Source organism: Loxodonta africana, chromosome 5 (genome assembly GCF_030014295.1).
Source record: "Loxodonta africana isolate mLoxAfr1 chromosome 5, mLoxAfr1.hap2, whole genome shotgun sequence".
NCBI lineage: Eukaryota > Metazoa > Chordata > Mammalia > Proboscidea > Elephantidae > Loxodonta > Loxodonta africana.
Genome location: NC_087346.1, coordinates 624,451 through 647,231, shown reverse-complemented (window position 1 = coordinate 647,231; position 22,781 = coordinate 624,451). Strand labels below are relative to the sequence as shown.

At 38.4% G+C, this 22,781-nt stretch overlaps 1 protein-coding gene and 1 long non-coding RNA gene across 9 annotated transcripts in view; one reads left to right on the top strand and one right to left on the bottom strand.

Moving 5' to 3' along the window:
* The window catches only part of MGAT4D (MGAT4 family member D), a 72,248-nt gene that overhangs the window by 11,714 nt on the left and 37,753 nt on the right, over window positions 1-22,781 (bottom strand). For 6 of the 8 annotated variants that reach the window (XR_002785860.2, XM_023548705.2, XM_064285298.1 and 3 more), the window contains 5 exons: window positions 15,700-15,833; window positions 13,078-13,124; window positions 5,012-5,125; window positions 1,856-1,931; window positions 593-707 (listed from right to left, as the gene is read on the bottom strand). Coding sequence is in view for 7 of the 8 variants with exons in the window: in XM_023548705.2 (XP_023404473.1) it covers window positions 593-707; window positions 1,856-1,931; window positions 5,012-5,125; window positions 13,078-13,124; window positions 15,700-15,833 (486 nt within the window). In the remaining variant the exon portion in view is untranslated. The remainder of the gene's footprint in view (window positions 1-592; window positions 708-1,855; window positions 1,932-5,011; window positions 5,126-13,077; window positions 13,125-15,699; window positions 15,834-22,781) is intronic. The other 2 variants (XM_023548704.2, XM_023548706.2) reach the window with 2 other exon arrangements.
* Window positions 356-22,441, top strand: LOC111750807 (uncharacterized). The gene is made up of 3 exons (XR_002785862.2): window positions 356-1,022; window positions 6,191-6,573; window positions 21,246-22,441. It is a non-coding gene; the product is annotated as an uncharacterized LOC111750807 (long non-coding RNA).

Genomic DNA, 22,781 nt, shown 5'->3' with positions numbered 1-22,781 from the left:
GCAAGTAGTTAAGTGCTTGACTACTAACCTGAAGGCTGGTGGTTCAAATGCACCCGGAGGCACCTTAGAAGAAAGGTCTGGCAATCTACTTCAGAAAGATTAGAGCCATTGAAAACCCTAGGAGCAGTTCTACTGTGACAAACGTGGGGTCGCCATGAATCAAAATCGTCTTAATGGCAATAACTTAAGAGTTTAATAGTCTTAAGTTAAATTCCTTTCTCTACAACTTTAGTTCTCCGACTCTCAATATTCTTCCAGTAAAATAGGGAAAAGTACTTCCTAGTCGCTGAGCTAACATGTGCCCAACTCAGAGTAAGCATTTAATAATTATTTTATGTTTTTATAATTTATTTGCATATATGCCAGTCTTCTAATTTATATACACTATCTAGAAAATTTTTTTGGTTTAAGAAAATACATTATCTGAAATTCTGATACTTGAATCTATTTTACTGTTAAAATAATAGTATCTTTACAGAAATCATGTCATTTTTTTCTAGTTAGTAACAAACTCTTTGATAAATTCTTGAGAACTTTTTAAGGCTACCGTGTGCTAAAAAGCTTGATCTAATAAAAGAAATTCATTGCTTACCTATGAATCCAAGAATTGAAAATTCAATGTAAAACCAATTATTTATAGTGATATTATGTACAAAATTTGTTATTTTTGTAAAGTACATATATTTAGCTATGATATCATCTTCGAGCTGAAAAAAAAAAAAGAAAAAGACATTAGTATCTTCAGTGCTTCCACTGAATAAGTTATATTAGCTTGAACTACAAAAATATTGTAAATACACTGAGAATGTTTTTAGGAGACAATATTTTTATTTTTAGTTCATTTCACAGAGGATATTGAATGTATGGTCTTGGCTAGAAGAACAAACAAATCTGTCTTGGAAGAAGTACAGCCATAATCTCCTTAAAAGCGAGGATGGTGAGACTTCGTCTCATGTACTGTTGACGTGTTATCAGGAAGGACCAGCCTCTGAAGAAGAACATCATGCTTGGTAAAGTCGAGGGTAAGTGAAAAAGAGGCCGACCTTTGTGTTAATTAGTGGTGCTATAACAGAAATACCACGAGTGGATGGCTTTAACAAAGAGAAATTTATTCTCTCACAGTTACAAGGTAGGGGGCTACCTTGTTAGAATTTATGGCATTTACATCCCAGCCCCTAGCCATAATCCCCACATTTGCAGGAGTCTTTGTCCTCCAGTAAATTAATTCAAAGCTCACTCTGGCCCTTTTACTGTGTGTAGTCTCTCCATTTATCTCTTGGTGGTCTGAAGGTCATCTTCTAAGCTAAGTTTCTTGAAAAAGAGTTGATGGGAACTCTTTAACATACAATTTCACTCACAAAATGGAGAACAACCACACAACACTGGGAATCATGGCCTAGCCAAATTGATACACACATTTTTGAAGGGAAAAATTCAATCCATGACAATAGCATTAATACCAATCTACCAACATTTATTAATTTTTGTTACTGTCCCAGTAACCAGAATGTAAACTTATAAAAAAAGGTGCCTTATCTATCTTTTTCTCCAGTGTTACTCCAGAACTTAACACAATGTCTGACGTAAATTAAGTGCTTAAGATACTTGTTGAATCTATAAACTTGTGGGCAGAGAAATGTAGGCAGTACAACTCTTATTTTTTTCTAATCTGAGATTTTCTTTGTGGCTTAATATATACTCAATTTTAAGCATTCTTTGGCATTTTAATAGAATGAATACTTTTTATATTCTAAGTACAAAGTAAGGTAGAGGAATACAATGACAAATAAGGGAATAAAGAGAGCGAAGAAGAACAGAACACCTTTAGTTTAAATTATATGCACCAAGGTCTTACCTGTAAGTAATACCTGGCCTTAGGTTTGGCATAGAGCATCAAAAAACAAAAATCCAATACTTGTTTGACTTGCCGACTAAAGATAAACAATAAAATCTGTTAAAATTTCTGTCATTTAATTTTTTTTTAATTTTTAAGCATATTTCAGTAGTTAAAAACATGAACTTTTTCTTACAGTTTACTAACACAAAGCACTATCTACATTAAGTAGAATCGGTATGTTTATACTAAAAAGTTTTACAGAAAAAGTTTATCTTTATTCAGTGGACAGAATCTGCCGTTGCTAAACAAAGGTAAACGTAATCTATTTTACATGTAAGTTAATCAAATTTTAATCTATATAATGAACTTAGTATTCTTCCTGATTTTAGGCCTTATTCAAATGAAAATATAAACTTTTTTTCTGATTCAATACTAAGCTAGATACTGGGCCAGGTCCTGAGGATACAAAGAGCAATCAATACACAATGCAGTGCTTGCCCAACTGGGCCTCACAGTCTAGTATGGAAAGACAGAAAAATAATTAGAACCGTAAGATATTAACAATAATGACCATCTTATAGTAAGCTGGGGAAACCCTGATGGTATGGTAGTTAAGTGCTACGGCTGCTAATCAAAAGGTCTGCAGTTTGAATCTACCAGGTGCTCCTTGGCAACTCTATGAGGCAGTTCTACTCTGTCCTATAGGGTCACTATGAGTAGGAATCCACACAAAGGCATCAGATATAATAAGCTGGGAGGGGGAGCAGAAGGAATCAGGACATTCGATGCAGGGGACAGTACCTGCAAAGACACAACACATAGGAAAGGGCCTGCCACTTTAGATTTAGAGCACAGAGAGCTGATTGAAAAAGCCGTAGGGAACATGATGGCAAGGCTGGCAGATACCGGATCATGAAGGGTCTTTTTTGTTTGTTTGCTTTTCTTTTATTGTGCTTTAAGTGAAAGCTTGCAGTTCGTTAGTTTCTCACACAAAAATTTACACACATATTGTTCTGTGGCCCTAGTTGCTCTCCCTATAATGTGACATCACATTCCTCCTTTCCACCCACATGATCATTCAACCAGCTCCTCTTCCTTTCTGCCTTCTCACCTTCTCATCTTGCCTCTGGACAGGAGCTGCCCACTTAGTCTCATGTATCTACTTGAGCTAAGAGGCACACTTTACCCAAGTATCATTTTATGTCTTACAGTCCAGTCTATCATGGATGGTCTTTTAGGACACGTGGGGAACTTTGGACTTGATCTCATATGAAAAAAGATTATTCTGGCTATACTATGGACAGGAGGAGGAGAGGCTAGGCTAGCCTAGGACTATTGTTGTTGGTTGCTTTTGAGTTGGCTTGAAAGGCTAGAATTAGGGAGAACAAGTAAATCTGTAATGTAGAAGGCTTGAACTAAGTCCAAGACCGTGGAATGGTCATGACACATCCCAGTTAACTGGCCTAATAACATGTTTAGTGTGCTTCTGCTCTACCTCTTAGCTCGCTGCGTAGTGCCTGGGGTTTTAAAAGCTTGCAAGTAGCCGTCCAAGGCACAATTGGTCACTATTCTCCTGGAACAACAGAGGAATAAAGAAAGTCAGGAACAGGAGGAAGATATGGAATGTGTGGCTAATAGCCTCCAGGAACAACTACTTCCTTAGTCATGAGACGGGAAGAACTAGATGGTGCCCAGCTACCATTACTAAGCATTTTTATCAAAGATTCCATAGAAGAATTCTGATCAAAAGGGGTAAAATGCAGAACAGAATTTCAAATCTCATGGACTCCAGACTTCCTGGAGCCATGAAGGTTGGATGAACCCCTGAAACTATTGCCCTGAGATAATTTTTAAGCCTTAAACCAAAAATATCCCCTGAAGTCTTCTTAAAATCAAACAATAGTTTAGCTTAACTAGTAAAAAAAAATGTCTGCCTTGAACATTATGCCCTTCTGAGAACCATCTGTATGGGATCAAATTGACAACAGCAACTGAAAAGATTAGATAGGAATCGTAGGGGGCAGTGAGTTTATTTAACTGGGGAGGAACAACTTGGAAAAGGAGGGTGAGAATGGTTGCACAACTCAAAGAATATAATCAATGTCACTAAATGGTACACGTAGAAACTGTTGAATTGGTGTATGTATTGCTGTGTATATTCTCAACAACAACAAAAACCCCTATGGGGCCTTTCTACTCTGTCACATGGGGTTGCTATGAGTTGGAATCAACTTGATGGAAACCAACAACAACAACCCCAAATATATGACCTAATTCTCACCACCACCCCCACCAAAAAAAAAGAAAAAAAAAAGGATTGATGATAGACGTGTAAAGGGCCAAAGGAGAAAGCAAAATCTTGGATGACTCACAGCTCATGATGCAAAGAACGGTAAAATGTGGGGCCATTAATTAAAAACAAAACCAAACTTCTTTAGGAGAGCTCTAGATTCTGACATACCATTCATCATTTAAAAGCAAAACAAAGCTAGAAGGTTTTCTGGGGTAAGACCTTTTTTCCTGAATTCTGACCGTCTTTCTCAGAGTATTCTGAGGAACCAAATTATTACATTCACAATAATTCTTTGTATGTGTATAGAGCTTTTAGTTCTTCAGTTCTTTCATAAATACTATCATATTTTATTCTCACAAGGACTTTTCCAGATATGTAATATAGATTTTATTATAAACACTGGAAAGTTGGGAAAGCTAAGGAAAAAAAAAAAAAAAAGACTAAGTTATTGGCTTATGACGACCAGCAAACTGCAAAGCTGGGGCTAGAATACAGGTGTAATGATTTATAATCCCAGGAGTTTTTGTTTTTTCTTTCATTATGCCTTTGTTAACTATTGTCTGTGTACATGTGAATATAGATAATCAGTGGTGTGCTGGTCAATGTTTAACAGCTGGCTCTCCGAGGTGAGGGTGAAACCCTGATTTATAACTTTTGCCCAATTCCATGGTGCAAATCTTCCTACCATGGCCAATTTCAGGCAATGAACTTGACGTCACTGAAGGCAGAGTTGGGAAGCAAAGCACACAACGAGCCCTTATAAGCCAGCAGGAGCTGGCTTCAGCACACTACTGTATTTGAAATAGTGTCTATTAGATGCCAATTCCAATATTTCCTCAGATGAAGTTTATTTAAGGATATTATTTTCTAATATGTCATACCTCGTGATATGTTGTGATGCCTCAGTTGTTTGCTGGGCATTTAGCACGTTGGGATAAAAAAAGGTTGGTATTGAAATGACCTCTAAGGATCCAGACATCACTTGCCTTTTGAATCTATAAACAGAAGGTAAACAGAGGCTTATAATTGACTATTTGATTTACCAAAGTAATAGAAATCCTTTAAAAGAATTCTCTTATCCGTGTCCATAAAATGTTTTGATTTGAATTATTTTACATGCTAATACATAATATCAACATCATAAAACTAATACTTTTTCACCAAAGTATTTCTTTTATGAATTAAAGACAGGCAAATAAAAACACTAAAATATGTTATTAATTTCCTCTCATAAAAATTATAGGTACTCTGAATTTTTTGAAAGTTCATAATTAGATATGCACTCTGACAGGTCCAAGGTAATGGAGCTAATGGGTTATGATGATATAGTAACTAACTGCAAGAGAACAAGAACATTAGGTCATTTTTAAATGCATAATTTTGAGTTTAGTAAGAGTCCTACTAAATATCAGTGTGGCTCCTGAATATGGGCTACCTTAGCAAACAAGATTAAGTCTGACACTTGTCCACAGTCACTGGAAAACTACATATACTTTAACATTTTTATTTTTAGCAGTTATTAATTATAGACCAAGAGGACATCATTACAATACATAAAATACTGTTCATAAGGTTGAATATAAATCTCCTGTACCTTCATGGTACAGGATGAGAGACTAGGTACACCATTTTAAACGCCTTCCTTTAGAGAAAAATAATATAACTTTAAAGGGAATTTAAATTTCAGTATTGCATTATTCATTAAAATGTTAAAGTCTCAAGAAAATATTTGCTTTATACTATTAGGTGAAAAAGCAGGACGTAAGAGATAAACATGCACGATCTTAATTCTGTGCAACACAGGCCATCTTCTCTGCATGATTCCATACGCACGAATTTTAGTTACCGTGATTGAAATAGCACCAGTCCCACAACGACAGTGTTTAAATTTTAGTCACTGTGGCAAATCCACTGTGAATAACTACGTAAAGTACAAACTTCACTGCTAGTTCTCGAGTCTATAAATAACACGTCATCACGATCGGTGACTAATGACGGCACATCTTCCAATGTCTGTTGGTGATTGCTAACTGCGCGTCTGTTATTCACTTCACCCACAGACAGCGAAGCGTGGAGTTGTGTTGCCTTCTTGTCTCCCAGTGACAAACAAACCCATGCACCATTTTATAAAAATGGATAATCAAAAGGGATGAAACAACAGCTGAAAGTGCTAATGCTCGAAGTGAGACTGGAAGTGCTTGCAAGTGGCTGTCCACGGGAATGCTGACAAGCGGCTGTTCAAGAGGCTCTGGATACGCGCCCCACGCGCTCAGTGCAAGTTGGCTTAGCGGCATAAACGAGGAAAGGGGTTGTGACAAAAGGATGTCCCATAGGAAGTGACGCTGGCAAAAACTTCACATCAAAGGAACTCCCAGAGATAGATCACAGCACTGAACTCGCAAAGTTAAACATGTCGTCGAAGCTGATCCAAACTCAGGAAGAGGTATGACAAGGCGCCAGGGTATGAAAAGATGCTCCCTCTAGCAAATGAAAAGTTGTTTGTTTGTTTTTTAAACTAATTCTAATATTTTTTTGCGGAGTAGAAAATACTGGTAAGAAAGAAAAGAATGGGGAGTTTTGCTTTTGGGTAAAAACTAGGAAGAGAATGTTTATATTTTTAAAAGTGAAATTGCAAAACTTTAAGCCATAAGACTTTGTATAGCTCTTTAGAATAGCAGGTGCCAGTGAAAATAACATCAAGTTGCAGTGTATACAGTCATCAAAATGTCTGGATTACAGAGGTTAATAAGTAAATTTATCTTCTAGACAAATTCATTTAAAGTCCAAAAGCACCAAAGGTCAAGTGACAAGTAATTTCTACCTTGATGGTATAATTTCTCATTACTGATGGAGACAAAGACTCTAGTCTCCGTTTTATTTAGTCTGTCTTATGCAAGGCTCTTGGAATCCTCGGTATTGACTCCTATCTAGGACTCTAAAATTTTCTAACTTGTTAGGTTATGGGTAGCACCAAGAGTCCTTGAGATAATTATACCAGAACTGCTAGTTGCCAATAACTGGAGAAAATACTGTAACCATAGGCTGGCTGCTGTTACAAATTAATAATTTTACTTTATAACCACATAAGAATAGAAACCTTATAACTATATACCAAAAAACCAAACCCAGTGCTGTGGAGTCAATTCTGACTCATAACAACCCAACTGGACAGAGTAGAACTGCCCCATAGAGTTTCCAGGCTGTAAATGTTTACAGAAGCAGACTGCCACATCTTTCTCCTACAGAGTGCTAGTGGTTTCAAACTGTCGACCTTTTGGTTATCAGCTGAGCACTTTAACCGCTGTGCCATCAGATGTCCTTTACAGCTACACAGACTTACATGAAGTACATAATTATATATAGTTTTTTTTTCATATACAGTTATGGTACGAATAATTTCAAAGCCAATTCCTATGAGGCAAATATATCCCAGGTTTCTCCAAGCTGCTGCACCACTCCATCTCTGACACTAGCCACTCGCCCTCTCCTTAGCACGCTTCCACCCCCATGTGGGTTTGGTTAATTTGCTACAACTTCTCACAGAACTCTTGAACTGTACTTACAATAAAATGGTTTATTAAGGAAATAACGGGGTACAACTCAGGGATCAGGATCAGGAAGCATGCAGGCAGTGTCCCTTCTTATGTGCAGGGCAGCTCTCTCAGCTCCTCTGGACCATGCAGGCCTTCTCTCAGCCAGGCCCCAGAGGGGCAGGCTCCTCTCAGCCCCCAGAGGGGCAGGCTCCTCTCAGCCCCCAGAGGGGCAGGCTCCTCTCAGCCCCCTGAGGGGCAGGCTCCTCTCAGCCCCCAGAGGGGCAGGCTCCTCTCAGCCCCCAGAGGGGCAGGCTCCTCTCAGCCCCCAGAGGGGCAGGCTCCTCTCAGCCCCCAGAGGGGCAGGCTCCTCTCAGCCCCCAGAGGGGCAGGCTCCTCTCAGCCCCCAGAGGGGCAGGCTCCTCTCAGCCCCCAGAGGGGCAGGCTCCTCTCAGCCCCCTGAGGGGCAGGCTCCTCTCAGCCCCCTGAGGGGCAGGCTCCTCTCAGCCCCCAGAGGGGCAGGCTCCTCTCAGCCCCCAGAGGGGCAGGCTCCTCTCAGCCCCCAGAGGGGCAGGCTCCTCTCAGCCCCCTGAGGGGCAGGCTCCTCTCAGCCCCCAGAGGGGCAGGCTCCTCTCAGCCCCCTGAGGGGCAGGCTCCTCTCAGCCCCCAGAGGGGCAGGCTCCTCTCAGCCCCCTGAGGGGCAGGCTCCTCTCAGCCCCCTGAGGGGCAGGCTCCTCTCAGCCCCCAGAGGGGCAGGCTCCTCTCAGCCCCCAGAGGGGCAGGCTCCTCTCAGCCCCCAGAGGGGCAGGCTCCTCTCAGCCCCCAGAGGGGCAGGCTCCTCTCAGCCCCCAGAGGGCAGGCTATGTTATGTTACAGCTGTTTTAAGAAGCTCCTTGCCTTCTCTCTCTCTCTCTCTCTGCTGGTGCTGCTTTCTTCTCTTTTCTTCCTTCTCCTTCTCTTCCTGTTTCTTTCTGCCTGCTAAACCTCTGTGGGGCTGGCTGCTTATGTACACAACTCCCTGTTGATTTCAAGGGATGCCCTCCAGAGGGTCACAAGCTGACCGATCCTCTCTCTGTAGTCCACAGGCGTTTCATTTCCACAGTAGTCACCTCATTTAGAGAGTCCATAGTAACTGCATTTGCATGGTCTATTAACCAGTCCCTACAAAGTACATCCCAGTCACAGGGAAGGCTGCAGTCCAGGGCCAGGCAAAAAGTATCAAACCATCCTTGTTTACCGCTTATACAGGAAATGTAACAAACCCTCTAGGGTAGAAAACAGGGCAAAGTTAACTCCTCAGACAAAAAAAAAAAAAAAAACCCACTGCAATTGACCCTGTAGGGCAGGGTAGAACTGCCCCGTAGAGTTTCCAAGGAGTGCCAGGTGCGTTCGAACTGATGACCTTTTGGTTAGCAGCCATAGCACTTAATCACTACACCACCAGGGTTTCCTTTCATACATTAAGGAATTCTTATTTTTACTTGTGATTGCCACATATTATATATTTTTTAACGTAATCTTCAAAAGGCTTTTCATTATTAGATTATATCCCCAGGAATCATTTGGAAACCTCTGCCTTCTTTTTAACTGATTCTGTTAAGAATCTTCTATAAGGATACTGAAGTAGCATAGATTGAGGTCATTTCAGGCTAATGTATCTTCCCCCAAATAGTAGTACTCAGCATAAAGTACCTGGCATATGACAAGATTTTAAGGACTCAATATAATGCAACTTTTTCTGGGGAATCTTTTGGGGGGAAAAGATTAGACTTATATACAGTGTTTTATTTCATCTTGGCCAAACCCCCTTGCTTCACATTTATCACCCACTACAAGCCCTCATGACTGTCCTCAAGTTTCTTTACTGCCAATAAATCCCTCATTCTCAGCATATGATCTTGTCTACTTCACAGAGAAAAAAGAAACCCTTGAGGGGACTCATTCATTTTATTTTCGTTCCCTGAACAAATCAATTCTACTACTCTTTCACTGGTTCTTATATCTTTTCTGTAATCTTGTTCAGTTCTGACTCGTAGTGACCCTATGTACAGCTGAAGGAAACACTGCCTGGTCCTGTGCCATCCTTATAATATTTGCTAATGTTTGAGCCCATTGTTGCAGCCACTGTGTCAATCCATCTCATCGAGGGTCTTCCTTTTTTTCGATGACACTCTACTTTACCAAGCATAATGTCCTCCACCAGGGACTGGTCCTTCCTGATAAAATGTCCAAAGTGAGTGAGATGAAGCCTTGCAGTCCTCTAAGGAGCATTCTGGCTGTACTTCTTCCAAGACAAATTTGTTTATTTTTCTGGCAGTCCATTGTATATTCAACATTCTTCACCAACGCCATAATTCAAATGCATCAATTCCTCTTCGGTCTTCCTTATTCATTTTCCAGTTTTCACATGCATGATATGATTGAAGGCATCATGGCTTGGGGTCAGACGCACTTTAGTCCTCGACGTGACATTTTTGCTTTTTAACACTTTAAAGAGCTCTCTGTACCTTGCATCCAATTCCCTCGTGGACCTTGTTCCATTAGCTTCTTCCCTCTCTACTGAAACAAACACGCAAACCCATTGCCATAAGGTCAATTCTGACTCATAGCAACCCTACAGAACAGAGGGGAACTGCCCCGTGGGGTTTCCAGTGAGTGGCTGGTGGTTTTGAACTGTTAACCTTTCGATTAGCAGGTGAACATTTACCCACTGCAGTACCAGGGCTGCTTCTCTCTACTAGCCAAGCCCTAGCCCGTTGCCACAAGTCAGTGACAACTCACAGAGACCCTATAGGGTAGAGGAGAACTGTCCCGTCGGGTTTCCAAGGACTGGCTGGTGGGTTAGAACCGCCCACCTTTTGGTTAGCAGCTGAGCTCTTAACCACTACTAAAAATACTTAGGTTTCTCCCATCTCAAAACCTCCTTAAACACTATTTTTTACTTAAGTTAGCATATTTTGACTTTTTTCTCAGTTAAGCTATTGAAAAAGCAGTCTACAAATTTAAATTTTTATTATGAAAATTACCAAACATGCATAAAAGTAGAAATGCAACAAACTCCAAATCCCTGATTTCGACAGCCATTCATTCTTGCCACACTTGTTTCATCATGTGGCTCAGATTTTTTCAGAAATATTTTAAAACAAATTCTAGATATTGTATCATTTCACCCTTAAATACTTTAGTGTATCATAAAAAGCCATTATTTAGATAACCACAGTGTCATTATCACACCTTATAAAACTAAAAACAATTAATCACATTAAAAAAAAAAAACCAAAAAACAAAACAGTTGCCATCCAGTCGTTTTGACTCGTGGTGACCCCATGTGTGTCAGAGCAGAAATGTGCTCCATACAGGTTTTCAATGGCTATAATCTTTCAGAAGCAGACCACCAGGACTTTTTCCCTAGGCTCCTCTGGGTGGATTCGAACTGCCAAACTTTCAGTTAGTAGCTGAGTGCTTAACCATTTGTACCACCCAGGGACTCTCCTTAGTTACATAATACTCAGTCGATATTCAAATTCCCCAAGTGTCTAAAAAATACATATCAGGAGGGGAGGGTTCAAATGAGGATCCAAACAAGATCCATTAATTGTAATTAGTTGTATTATCTCTTACTTCCCTTTTAAACTTATTATCTAGACCAGTCACCTTTTTCTTTTGTCTTATTAAAGAAATTGGATCAGTTGTCCTATAGAATGTCCCACATTCAGGTGGTTTGCTTCAAATTGCTTCTTCTTTTCCCTGTATACCCTGTAAACTGGAGTTTAGCTTTACATGCTTGATTAGATTCGGGTTCATTTTTTTTGTGGGGGGGTAGGGCCAGAATTCCTATAGTTAGTGTATTTCATTTGCATCATAACAAAAAAAACCCGTTAAGGCACAAAATACTTGGTTGTCTAACTGTATGTAATACTGAGACTGACCACATGTTCAAGCAGGGTAACTGGATCCTTTCTCTGCTGATTGCCTGTTTGCTCTTAGCCCACATTCTCACACTTCTGCTATTATTGCCAGGGGCTGGGAGTCTCCAAACCACATTCCCAGGCTCCCATGCCAGCTAGCTTCTGGCAGGGTCATGCTAATTTCTGCTGTCATAGAGGAGGATTCTGTTCTTTGCCTCTTCCAGCCTCTGGTAGCGGTTGGCATTCCTTTACTGTGGCTACATCACTGCCATCTCTGCCCATGGTCTCATCACCTTTTCCTCTTCCGTTTGTCAAATCTCTCTTATGAGGACACTGTGTCTCTCATAGGACAGTTATCACTGGATTAGGAGTCCCTGGGTGGCACAAACGGTTAAGAACTTGACTACTAACTGGAAGGTTGTCATTTGAATTTACCCAGAGGCTCCTGGGAAGGGGATTTTTTGGATCTACTTCCTAAAAATCTGTCACTGGAAACTCTATGGAGGGTAGTTCTACTCTGTAATACGTGTGGTCACTATGAGTTGGAATCAGGTTGATACAACTGGTTTGGTTTTTGGTTTTGGCCATTGATTCAGGGCACACCCTGATAATACAGAATGATCTTATCTCAAGGCATCTACAAAGACCCATTTTCTAAGTGAGGTAACATTTCCAGGTTCTGGGAATTAGGACATGGTCATATCTTTTGGAGGGCCACCATTCAACCCACTACACCCCCCTTTTTGCCTCTCTGCCTTCCCAAGCAATTCTGTTTGCCTGGCATGTCCTTTCTCCTCTTGTCTGCCTGGCGAATTACTACTTAGAACTTTAGGCACAGCTGAAACATTGCTTTTCCAGAAAGCCCTTCACGACATCTACAGGTAGAATTAAATACTTTCTCCTGTATCTGTTCTCAGACTGCCTGGCCATACCGCTTGGATAACACTGCCTCCTTGCCGTGATTTATTTTTTACAATTAGTATCACCCTCTTGAACATAGAAGGCTGGGTCCATTATGTATGTTTGAAAAAAGTATCTGGAAAACTCAGCATGTTCCATATGAATCCACAGCATCTTATTTGATATATAATTTCATATTGACTCATCAGTATGTGCTTGCATCCCACCTCTCTGGGCTATACTGAGCAAAGAGAGAATGGGAACAGAAGTGGGAAAGTAACTTCATACAGTTAAGGAACAGAAGAAAAATTTTTAAATAATTTAGTAGGCATCTCTCAGAGGCAATGTATTTTGTAGAGGATAGCTATTATAACAATTATAACATGAGAAAAAAAGGTTTCTAATATGAATTTGGGGAACATCTAAGCTTTTTTTTTTTTTTAAGCTATACTTGATCACAGCTTGGAAAGAACTACGGGTTCTTTTTGCACAGCTATATTCATTAAAAAGAATATGATCAATAATAAAATAATAATCCAATTGGATAGAAAAATTAGGCTAAGAAGATGAAAGAACAGCTAATTTTAAAACTTATCAGACAGTACTTACTTCTTTTTAATCATGTTAACAACAGAATTTAAATAGTCTTCATTACTCTAAAAATAAGAAAAAAATACTTTACTCAACTAAACATGCCTGGTAGTTTTACTAGTACATTTTTGCTACATGTAATTCTAATTTATGTATGGAATGCTATTATGTCTTAATAGTTTCTAGTGTTTTCATTTTTCATGAAAGAATTTAAAATAGCTATGTGTTAAAAAACAATCTGACTTGCATATAGTAAATACTTCATTCTTCTTCCTTTGTCAGGATATGAAATATTACTATACATTATTTACATTTAAAAAAATACATAAAAAAATTTTTAAAAACACAAAATTTATGTATCTTAAAAAGTTTTACCTTAAAAATATTTCTTGGTTGCCTTATTTTAAAGAACAACTCTTTTTGAAAAGTCTTTATTTTATGAACATCACATGATAATAAGATTACTTCAAAATTGCATCACATTTTTTTTTTAATGTTACTCAGCTTGACTACCAAATTTTCTTCAGTCAACAAACTTTGAGTATTGACTCTTGAGCAAATGTGCTAGATTAGATGCCAGATTCATTTGTAAGTAGCTTTGACAATTTACCATCAGAATGATTTTTTTTTTTATGTAACTGATGACATTCAGGACCTATAAGCGTTTCCAATATAAAATTCTGAAAAGATTTTCAGCAATGACAGTTTCACTATCAAATGTGAGTACTCTTAAAGGCAACTCTGAATGCATATAGTCAGGCTGTTGGTTTAAAAACATCAGTCATGATGTAGATAAGTCTATTATCATAACCAAGTTTCTTAAGATAACCATAAACTAAATCATTAGCTGATACACACTGAAGCATGTTTTAATGTATTTTAAGCACAGCAATAAAATTACACTTCTTAAACATTCTATATTCCATTTTTAAATTTGTCCTCCAATATTTTCTTACTGATCCAAAAATTTCAGGCAAACGTGTGTCAGTAGCAAAAATGTGACTACATAAGTATATAATATGTAACGTAAGGAAATGTGACAGCAGATTTTAGAGATTATGTGTATGCTTCCAATTTTAACAAATTAAATCATGGGAAAACAATTGTTCAGTGTTATATATTCCTATTAGTTCTCCTATTGCTTATCTTTTTCAAATACATATTTATTATAGAATATCAAAATAATAGAGAAAAGAAGAAAGAAAGAAAAACAAAGATTCCTCCAACTCCCAGCACCCAGAGATAAGCATTATTTTTATTTTAGAAACCATCATTCCAAGGTTTGCTCTTTTTTTTAATTTAGAGAGAGAGAGAAGATCTTCCTTCTTTCTATCCTTTCTTCTTTCCTTTCTTCCCTGCCTCCCTCCTTCCTTCCATTTCTCATTTTACATAGATAATATTAGGTTAAAGGTGATGTTTTGCAACTTTTTTTCACTCAACAATGTGATATGGACATCCTTTTATATCAGTGAATATAGGTATTCTTTCAAAGGCTACAGAGTATTGTATTATAGAGATATATAATAAAGTATTTAATTGGGCTCTTATTGATAGATATTTCGGTTGTTTCCAACATTGTGCTTTTACAAAGCAATAGTGCACTGAACATCCTTGAAATAATTACTTATTGAACCCTTGCTATTATACACTTACTATTCACCCTAAATACTTTAAATACAGTAGCTAATTTAATCCTCGAACAAGCCTATGACATAGATAATATTATCATTAGTATTTTACAGATAAGGAAAGTGAGACACGGAGAAGTTAAGTAACTTGCTCAAGTTCACAAGCCAGGAAATGAAGAAGTTGGCACGTGACCCATGACAATCTAGATTCAGAGTCTGTGTTCTGAACTTCCATACTTGCCTGATTATCTCCTTAGGCTAAATTCCCAGAATTGGGATTTCTGAAACAAAGAATATGACATAACATCTAAAATTTGATGTATGTTGTCAAGCTTCCCTCCAAAAAGCCCTCTAGTGCTAATATTTGTATAGTACTTTATAATTTTACATGGCATTGGAGGCAAGATTGAAGGCTTTGGAGCCATCCAAAGGCCTGGATTTGAACCTGATTCCATTAATTACTGGGCAAGTTACTTTCTTTTAGCTTCAGCTTCTTATCTATAAAATCCGGACAATAATACCTACCTTATCGGATGTAATGTAGATTATAAATAATGTATATATAAAAATCTTCCACAGTACCTCAGACATAGAAGTCCCTCAAAAAAATGACAAGTACTAACACTTAATGAATCATCTCTTGATTTGTGTACCAACATTTTATTGGGCTGGGTAGGTTTTATTACTACAGTATCAGTTTTAACATTCTTTTTGTAAATATAATTTTTCTAGCCATATAGTATTCAAGGCTCCTATATTAAATACAAACTAAATTTAGCAATCCTATTTCTCCACAGTAAACCATTCTATGTTCTTTTTAGATTTAAATATTTAATTCTTTTTCTCAATGATGTCAAGCAAGTATTAAGTATATTGTCTGCTATCCAAAAAAGCATCTATGAATTGCTTTCCAAATTTAAAAAATACTTTTTGAAATAGTGCAGTGATTACTACTGAGGATTTGGAGAGTATAGGTCAGGATTAAGGAGAGGTACTTAGTTTTCATACATACATCTGCAACGGAGATAATCACCACAGAGTCCTTCTCTTCCATAAGCGTCATTCTGGACACAACAGAGTTCAGTGTTTGCTTCAGGTAACTATACTCTCCTCTGCTAACAGTGGAGATACCTACTGCAAAAGAAACTGCAGACATAGGAGTATGGAACTATCATTTCAAACCACAGAGAAAAATGTAATTTAGTATTAATACCTATGTTTATTTCTATGTTTGGATTAGTCGTATGGTCATAAAAAGAGCACTTGAAACTGAATTACAAAAATAATCCAAACTGTTGTTAATTTTTAAACACGTACTTCATTTTCAATTTCAGGATATTTCAAAATTGCAGTAGATTGTTAGTACCCATTACCATCAAGTTGATTCCAATTCATAGCGACCCTCTAGGGCAGGGGAGAACTATCCAAAAGGGTTCCAAGGCTATCATCTTTAAGGAAGCAGGCTGCCACGTCTTTCTCCCATGGAGTGGCTGATGGGTTTGAGCCACTGACCTTTTGGTTAGCAGCTGAGCGCTTAACCACTGTGCCACCAGGACTTCTTAAACTGTTAGTAGATGAACTAAATATACTCCAAGATGTTCTCAACTTGGAGGAGTTCACGTAGTAAAAAAGCAAACAAAACAAAAACTAGCCACTTTCTGTTTATCATAGTTTTTATCTCATTGGGTATGAAATGTTGCACACTGACTGATTCTCTACTCTCCTTCCGAAAAAGAAGCAGGAAGCGGCAGGAAAAATACTATGGGATATTTTCATCTGTGAAAAAACATATGGAATAATTTCCAAACGATTTGATGGAAATGAATTCATGCCTCTAATTGTCTTTTATTGCCCAAAATGACTGAAGCGCTGGGGAGAATAGATTCCATGTTATCCTAAGCAGATAAAGATTCTGTCGGTGACGGCTGCCTAAACTTGACTTTGGCTGCACCACTGCCTGGCTGTATGAGCTTGGACAACATACATAGCCTCTCCAGCCTTGATTTCCCCACCTTTAAAATGGGGATAATGACTTCTGGAATGGCTGAATGAGGAACGCAGAAGATCCTGTACCCAAAAAGCAATAATAAAACTGAAAAAAATGTCAAAAACAATCATTTCAGGGTTCTGTCATATGAAAACCTGAGAAGTGTTTTTATTCAAGAACAACTACTGAACTTTGGCAAGAACAGTGGAAATCTGTATTTCCCTGGTTTAAACGTGTTTTCCTGTGATCATTGGCCTTCTGAATATTCTGTTTGGTGAAATCCCTGTTTAACTTCTTGCTCATTTTTCTATTGCATCGTCAGCATTTTTCCTGTTGATTTATAGATGCTTTTTATATATTGTGAATATGAGCCTTTTGTCAGTTATATGTGTTGCAAATATGATCTCCCACTTTGAGTTCCCTTTGACCTCTTCCAAAAAGAAAAAAAAAAACTAAACAAATCCGTTGCTGTCAAGTCGATTCTCACTTACAATGACTCCGTAGGACAGAGTAGAGCTGCCCCATAGGGTTTTCAAGGAGCAGCTGGTGGATTTGAACTGCCAACCTTTTGGTTAGCTGCTCACCAACAGGGCTTAATGGATATAATTCTTAATTTTAGTATAGTCAAATATATCATTTATCTTTATAGTTAGCGCTTTTTGAGTTGTGTTGAGAAATCTTTGCTTATCTCCAGGACATAAAGATATTCTCCTGAGTGATCTTCTAGATGATTGATTGATTGCCAACATATCTAAATCTACAATTTACCTAAAATTGATTTTCATGGATGGTGCAAGACTAGAATCAAATTTCAAGCAAAGGTATCTACCATAAAACATCCCTGGAATGGCTTCCCATGCCTTAGAATGAAGCATGCATTTACAGGAGTTTACAGAGCCATTAGTTACTGGTCTCAATCTACCTCTTCTGTGTCAGCTACTCCCTCCCAAACCAGTCTTACTTAATGTCTTTCATTTAACTAAATACCACTCCTTTACCTCCAGGCCTTTTCACATGCCATTCCCTTTGCCTAGAACTCTCTTCTTCCTCTGGTTCCCTGTGTTAATTCTACTCAATCTTCAGGGTTCAACTAAATAATCATTTTGACCACAAATGTATACTTAAGGCTTTCTAAATTAGATTGGGTGTACCAGCTATGTATTCTTAGTTCCTCTCTCTTTTTTTTTTCTCATGGTACTTATCATCCCTCATTGTTGTTACCCATTTGTCCTCCAGGAGCCCTAGTGGTGCAGTGGTTAAGCACTCAGCTGCTAACTGAAAGGTCAGTGGTTCAAACCCACCAGCCGCTCTATGGGAGAAAGATGTGGCAGTCTGCTTCTGTGAAGATTTACAGCCTTGGAAACCCTGTGGGGGCAGTTCTAAGTTCTACTCTGTCCTCTAGGGCTGCTATGAGTCAGCATGGATTCAATGGCAATGGGTTTAACCTGGTTTGGTTTGTCTTCCTAGCTAAAATTTAAGCTCAGTAAAGGAAAACACTGCTTCTACCTTGCTCACCATTATAAATCCAGCACTAATATAATGATGGGCACATGTGTCAATAAATTTGGGGTGAAAAAATGAATGCCTAAGCCTCTTCATTATTTGGTCCCTGCCTCTTCCTATCTATAGCTCCCAGCCCCAATTGTTCATGCAGGCACACTTTTTTTTTTTTTCAGGCTCTCTTGCTGTTAGACCATTTCTTTTCTTCTACCTGGACCACCCCCCTCTACTTTTCCACTGTTCACCACCTACCTTTTTGCTGTTTAGCCTGCTTAACTCATTTTACCCTTTAGGTCTCAGCTTAGATGTCACTTCCTCCAGAAAGTTTTTCCAAATTCTTCTAGGTCACTTGCCTCACCCATGCATTTCCCCTATCACAGCATTGTTCACTTTATATTATAATTGCCTTATCACTTGTCCCTATGAGAGTGAGGTCCATGTCTTGTTTATCATTACATCCCCAGGGTCTACTGAGTGCCCAGCATAGAGCACTTGCATAGATGTTTGTTAAATGAGGGGACATGGAAGTCTTCACAAAGAAGTCATCATTTCAACTAAAAAGTCATACTGGATAAAGGAGCTCATTTGACAAATCAGTTGTGGGTTGACAAAAGTCAGTGTGTTAATTACAGGCAGTGATCAGCACATGCAAAATACATGGAGATATCAAAGAGTGTGGCTTATTTGTGAGAACTGCAAGTGGTTTGAGCTTGCTGGAAAGTAGTAAAAGTTGAAATTTGAAAGAAATAGCCTATTTTATGCAATATTAGGGGGCTGACTTTATCCAGTGTGCACTGAAGATCTGTTGAAGGATTTTAAGAAGAATCAGACCTGATCATTTACGCATTTTAGTAACATATCTCTGAGGAAAATATGAAGAGTGGATTGGCTTTGGTAATATCAACACGCATGAGAAAAATTAAAAATCTATTTCAAAAGACTAGACAAGAAATGACAAGGGACTCAGGAATAATAATAGAGGAACTATAGAAAGCAGAAATTATTTGCCATATATTCAGAATATAGAATAAATAAGACTAGTGACTGACTGCCCAGTAGGCCATGCTACAGGCCTCAATACTTTTACATACATATGTTTGATGTGTTAGGATCTTTTGGTTGCAAAGCACAAAATCTCCTTTAGATTACTTCTGTCAATAAAGGTTTATACGCAAGCTGTTCCTCTCAAGAACCTAAGAAAAGTCATCAAAAGGGCTTCAAAAGAAGGATCAACAAATACAACAAAATTGGAGATCAGGAAATAGCTGAGGAATTAGAAAATTATTCAGGATTTAACACAGCTCTGATAACTGGGTTATCTCAACACTCCCCAGCGTCATGCAAGGAGTTCTATTGCTCTTCCTAGCCACCAACATCTCCCTCCCTCCTTCCTTTCATTCTACTGGGCTTCTGATTCTCTTTGCTGCTGCTGCTTATTCAAGGCTGTGCTTACTTTTGATACCTACCATCTTATACTTTTAATGCATTGTTCTTTATCTTCTGAGTCTTTCATTCTCCTCCTCTTACAAACCGTGGCTTTTGTACAGCATGAATTTTTTCATACTTACATACATACACACAAATACGTATGTATGTGTGTATGTTTAAATGCTCCATTCAAAACACTCCTAAGAGGGAATCTGATGCAGTTAAAGAGTTTTGAAAGTTTGATCCCAAAAATGTCCTTAATCTCTCTAAGCCTCAATTTTCTCAGGTATAAAACAAAGATAGAAACAGGCCATACTGCATTGGGTTTTGAGGACTAAATGAGATAATAAAAGAAAACATACAACTCTGTATGTACAATATAAGAACTCAATAATGTGTTAACAATGTCATGTGGCACTCCCACCCTATCACAATGAGTTTGGTTAATATATCAGAGACATGTGATATAGAACAATGCTACTTATTCCCAAGGGACTCCCTAGAGCAAAGGTTAACAAACGTTTTCTGTAAAAGGTCGGAGAGTAAACATCTTAGGCTTTGCAGCCATACTGTTTTTGTTAAACTGTACAGCTCTGCCAATATAACTAGAATGTAGCCATAAACAATATGTAAACAAATGAGCATGACTTATTCTAACAACACTGTATTTAAAAACAGGTGGACCACGGAATGGATTTGGCCTGCCGACCGCAGGCTTAGAATAACTCGCTCCTTGGAATGAATGAGATTTGTGGGAATAGCAGTCATCCTGAAACTTGGCCTATCTATTATTCCTCCTCCTAGGTCAAATGCATTTTCTCCACTTGCATATCTGGTGAACTTTAACTCAGTCTTCAAAGCTAGCTCAAATATCACCTCTTTTGTAACGCTTTTCTGATCTTAGTCCCCAGGAAGATGGAGAAATAGGAAGATAACCAAACAAGTACAAATGTGAAACCAAGGGACAAAGGAGTTGCCAAGAACTTACAGATGCTTAATATATGTTTGATTTACACCAACTTATCAAAGCACGAGTACTAAAATTGTATTTCAATTAAAACCAGCAAATATTTATTGAACTATTTCCTTCTGTCAGACAACCAGATTTATGGTTGTACAAATCAATGTCAGATAGGTATGTGGACTATATATCAATCTGAAAACCATATTAATGGATTACATTTTAAAACTTAAAAGCATGTATAAACAGAAAAGATTCAAACTGGAGGCACTCGTGTCAGATTTAAGAATGATAGAGCCGACATGCAATCCCAGGAAACAAAATGTCAGGATGTAAACCATTTGGAAAGACTGTGTCAAAATGTAGACAATTTTTTTTCCAGAAAAATTGACTACACTCATGTGTAGCCAACTACAATCATGTGTAACTGGACCAGATGGCACCTCTCACCAAGATTCACTCCTTCCTGGCCAAGTGGCTAACCTTGACATTTCAAAGGACTTCAGGCTGAAAATGAACTAATCTATAGTCAATCATTACCCCCTACCTTTCCTTTGTTCTCCATGTATATAGGCCCCTCTTCTCCACTTCAATGGTGGAGTGCTTTATATTTTTATCTAGTGCTGCACAGATCAAGCTGAATTATTCCTTAATAAAACTCCTTTTCTTTCACTCCTAACAGAGTACAAGATTTTCTTTTTTGACATTTCTGATGTCAGCAATGGAATTTCAAAAGTACATTATATTTCATGGTCCCGAAGGCATCGTCACAGACACAGGCATGGTAACTGCTGAGCTGCTCTGGGCTGTCCGCCTCCACAAATTGTTGGGAATTGTTTAAGGTAAAAAATCTCTTGAATCCAAGCTTCGCTCCCTTGCATTGATAGCTCTTTACTGTGGATTTGTTTTGGTTCTTGTAAGTAAATATTTGTTTTGCTAGAACTGTCATCATAAAATAGGTAATCTTGTGTCTAAAGGAGAATTGGAGCCACCTTCTGGGACTCCTGCTAACTACATCAACAAGCATTATGGTCCCTTATCATGCCTGTGCTTGTCTGTCTAGCATAACCTCACTCAAGAAAGTTTGGAAAATCAGTGGCTACTTTGGGGTTCTTTTGATCTCTCTGGGTTAACTTTTCTGTGCAGTAAATTAGAGAACCAAACCTCTTGGATTAAAAAGTCCAAGTGGGATGCCTATCTTGATAGGTATATTCAGGCTTCTAAAAGACATCACGACAGAAAAATTGCTTCCCTGCAGAACACTGTCTCTAAATTAATTAAGCAGAATAAAGAATTACAATGTCAAATTTCAGCTCCCGCCTCTCTGCTCCCCATGCAGGCTGCTACCTCTTTATACCCTTCTTTGCCTTCCTACACTTCGCATAACCTTTTATCTGAACTTTCCTTTTTCCCTTAAAAAAACAGCAAATAAACCCTTGAATGAAATTTCTTTAAAATTCGCCCCAGCAGTGATATTGAAGATTTCCCTCATATCACTTTTGTCCCATGGACATGCTCAGAATTATGCAGCATTGTGAAAGATTTTCCTAAACTCCATGAGAACCCCTACAAATTTCCTGAAGAATTTAAAATACTTGTTGAAGCCTACCAGCCTGGGATCCCTGGCTTACGTCAGCTTGTTCACATGATTACTGGCCCAGGGGAAGCCCAATTATGACTATAACAAGCAGAAAAGAAAGACCTCAAGGACAGTTTAGCCTTAAATATTGGTAAAACGGCCACTGAACTATTGGGAGACTCTTGGGCCATGAGTAAAAAACTTCTAGACGCTATCTCAAAGGTCTTTCCTCCACTAATTGAATGTACTAAAAATACAAAATAAAGATGAAAGTGTTTATGGTTATCAGACTTGGGCTGCTCCAGAAGTTTTCTGAACACTCTGGACTCTCTTTGACTGCGCTTGGTGCCTCTGGCACTTTTGATGTTGTTTTCACATGTGGTCTTAAACCTGAGATCTCAGCCTTAGTAAAGTGACACCAGTTAGACTGAGAGGCAGCTCCTATTGCCGAACTAACAAACTTAGCTTACAAGTTTTCCCACACTCTTGAAGCTGAAAGGTTTCTAAAGCTAATAAATCAATGGCCCTTCAGTTGCAGCAATTAAAATCTTTTAGTAAAAAGAAAAATGCTAAACCTTTCAATGGAACAAAGGTGGGTATTTGACACTATCATAAAAACCTAGCCATTGGAAAAATGAA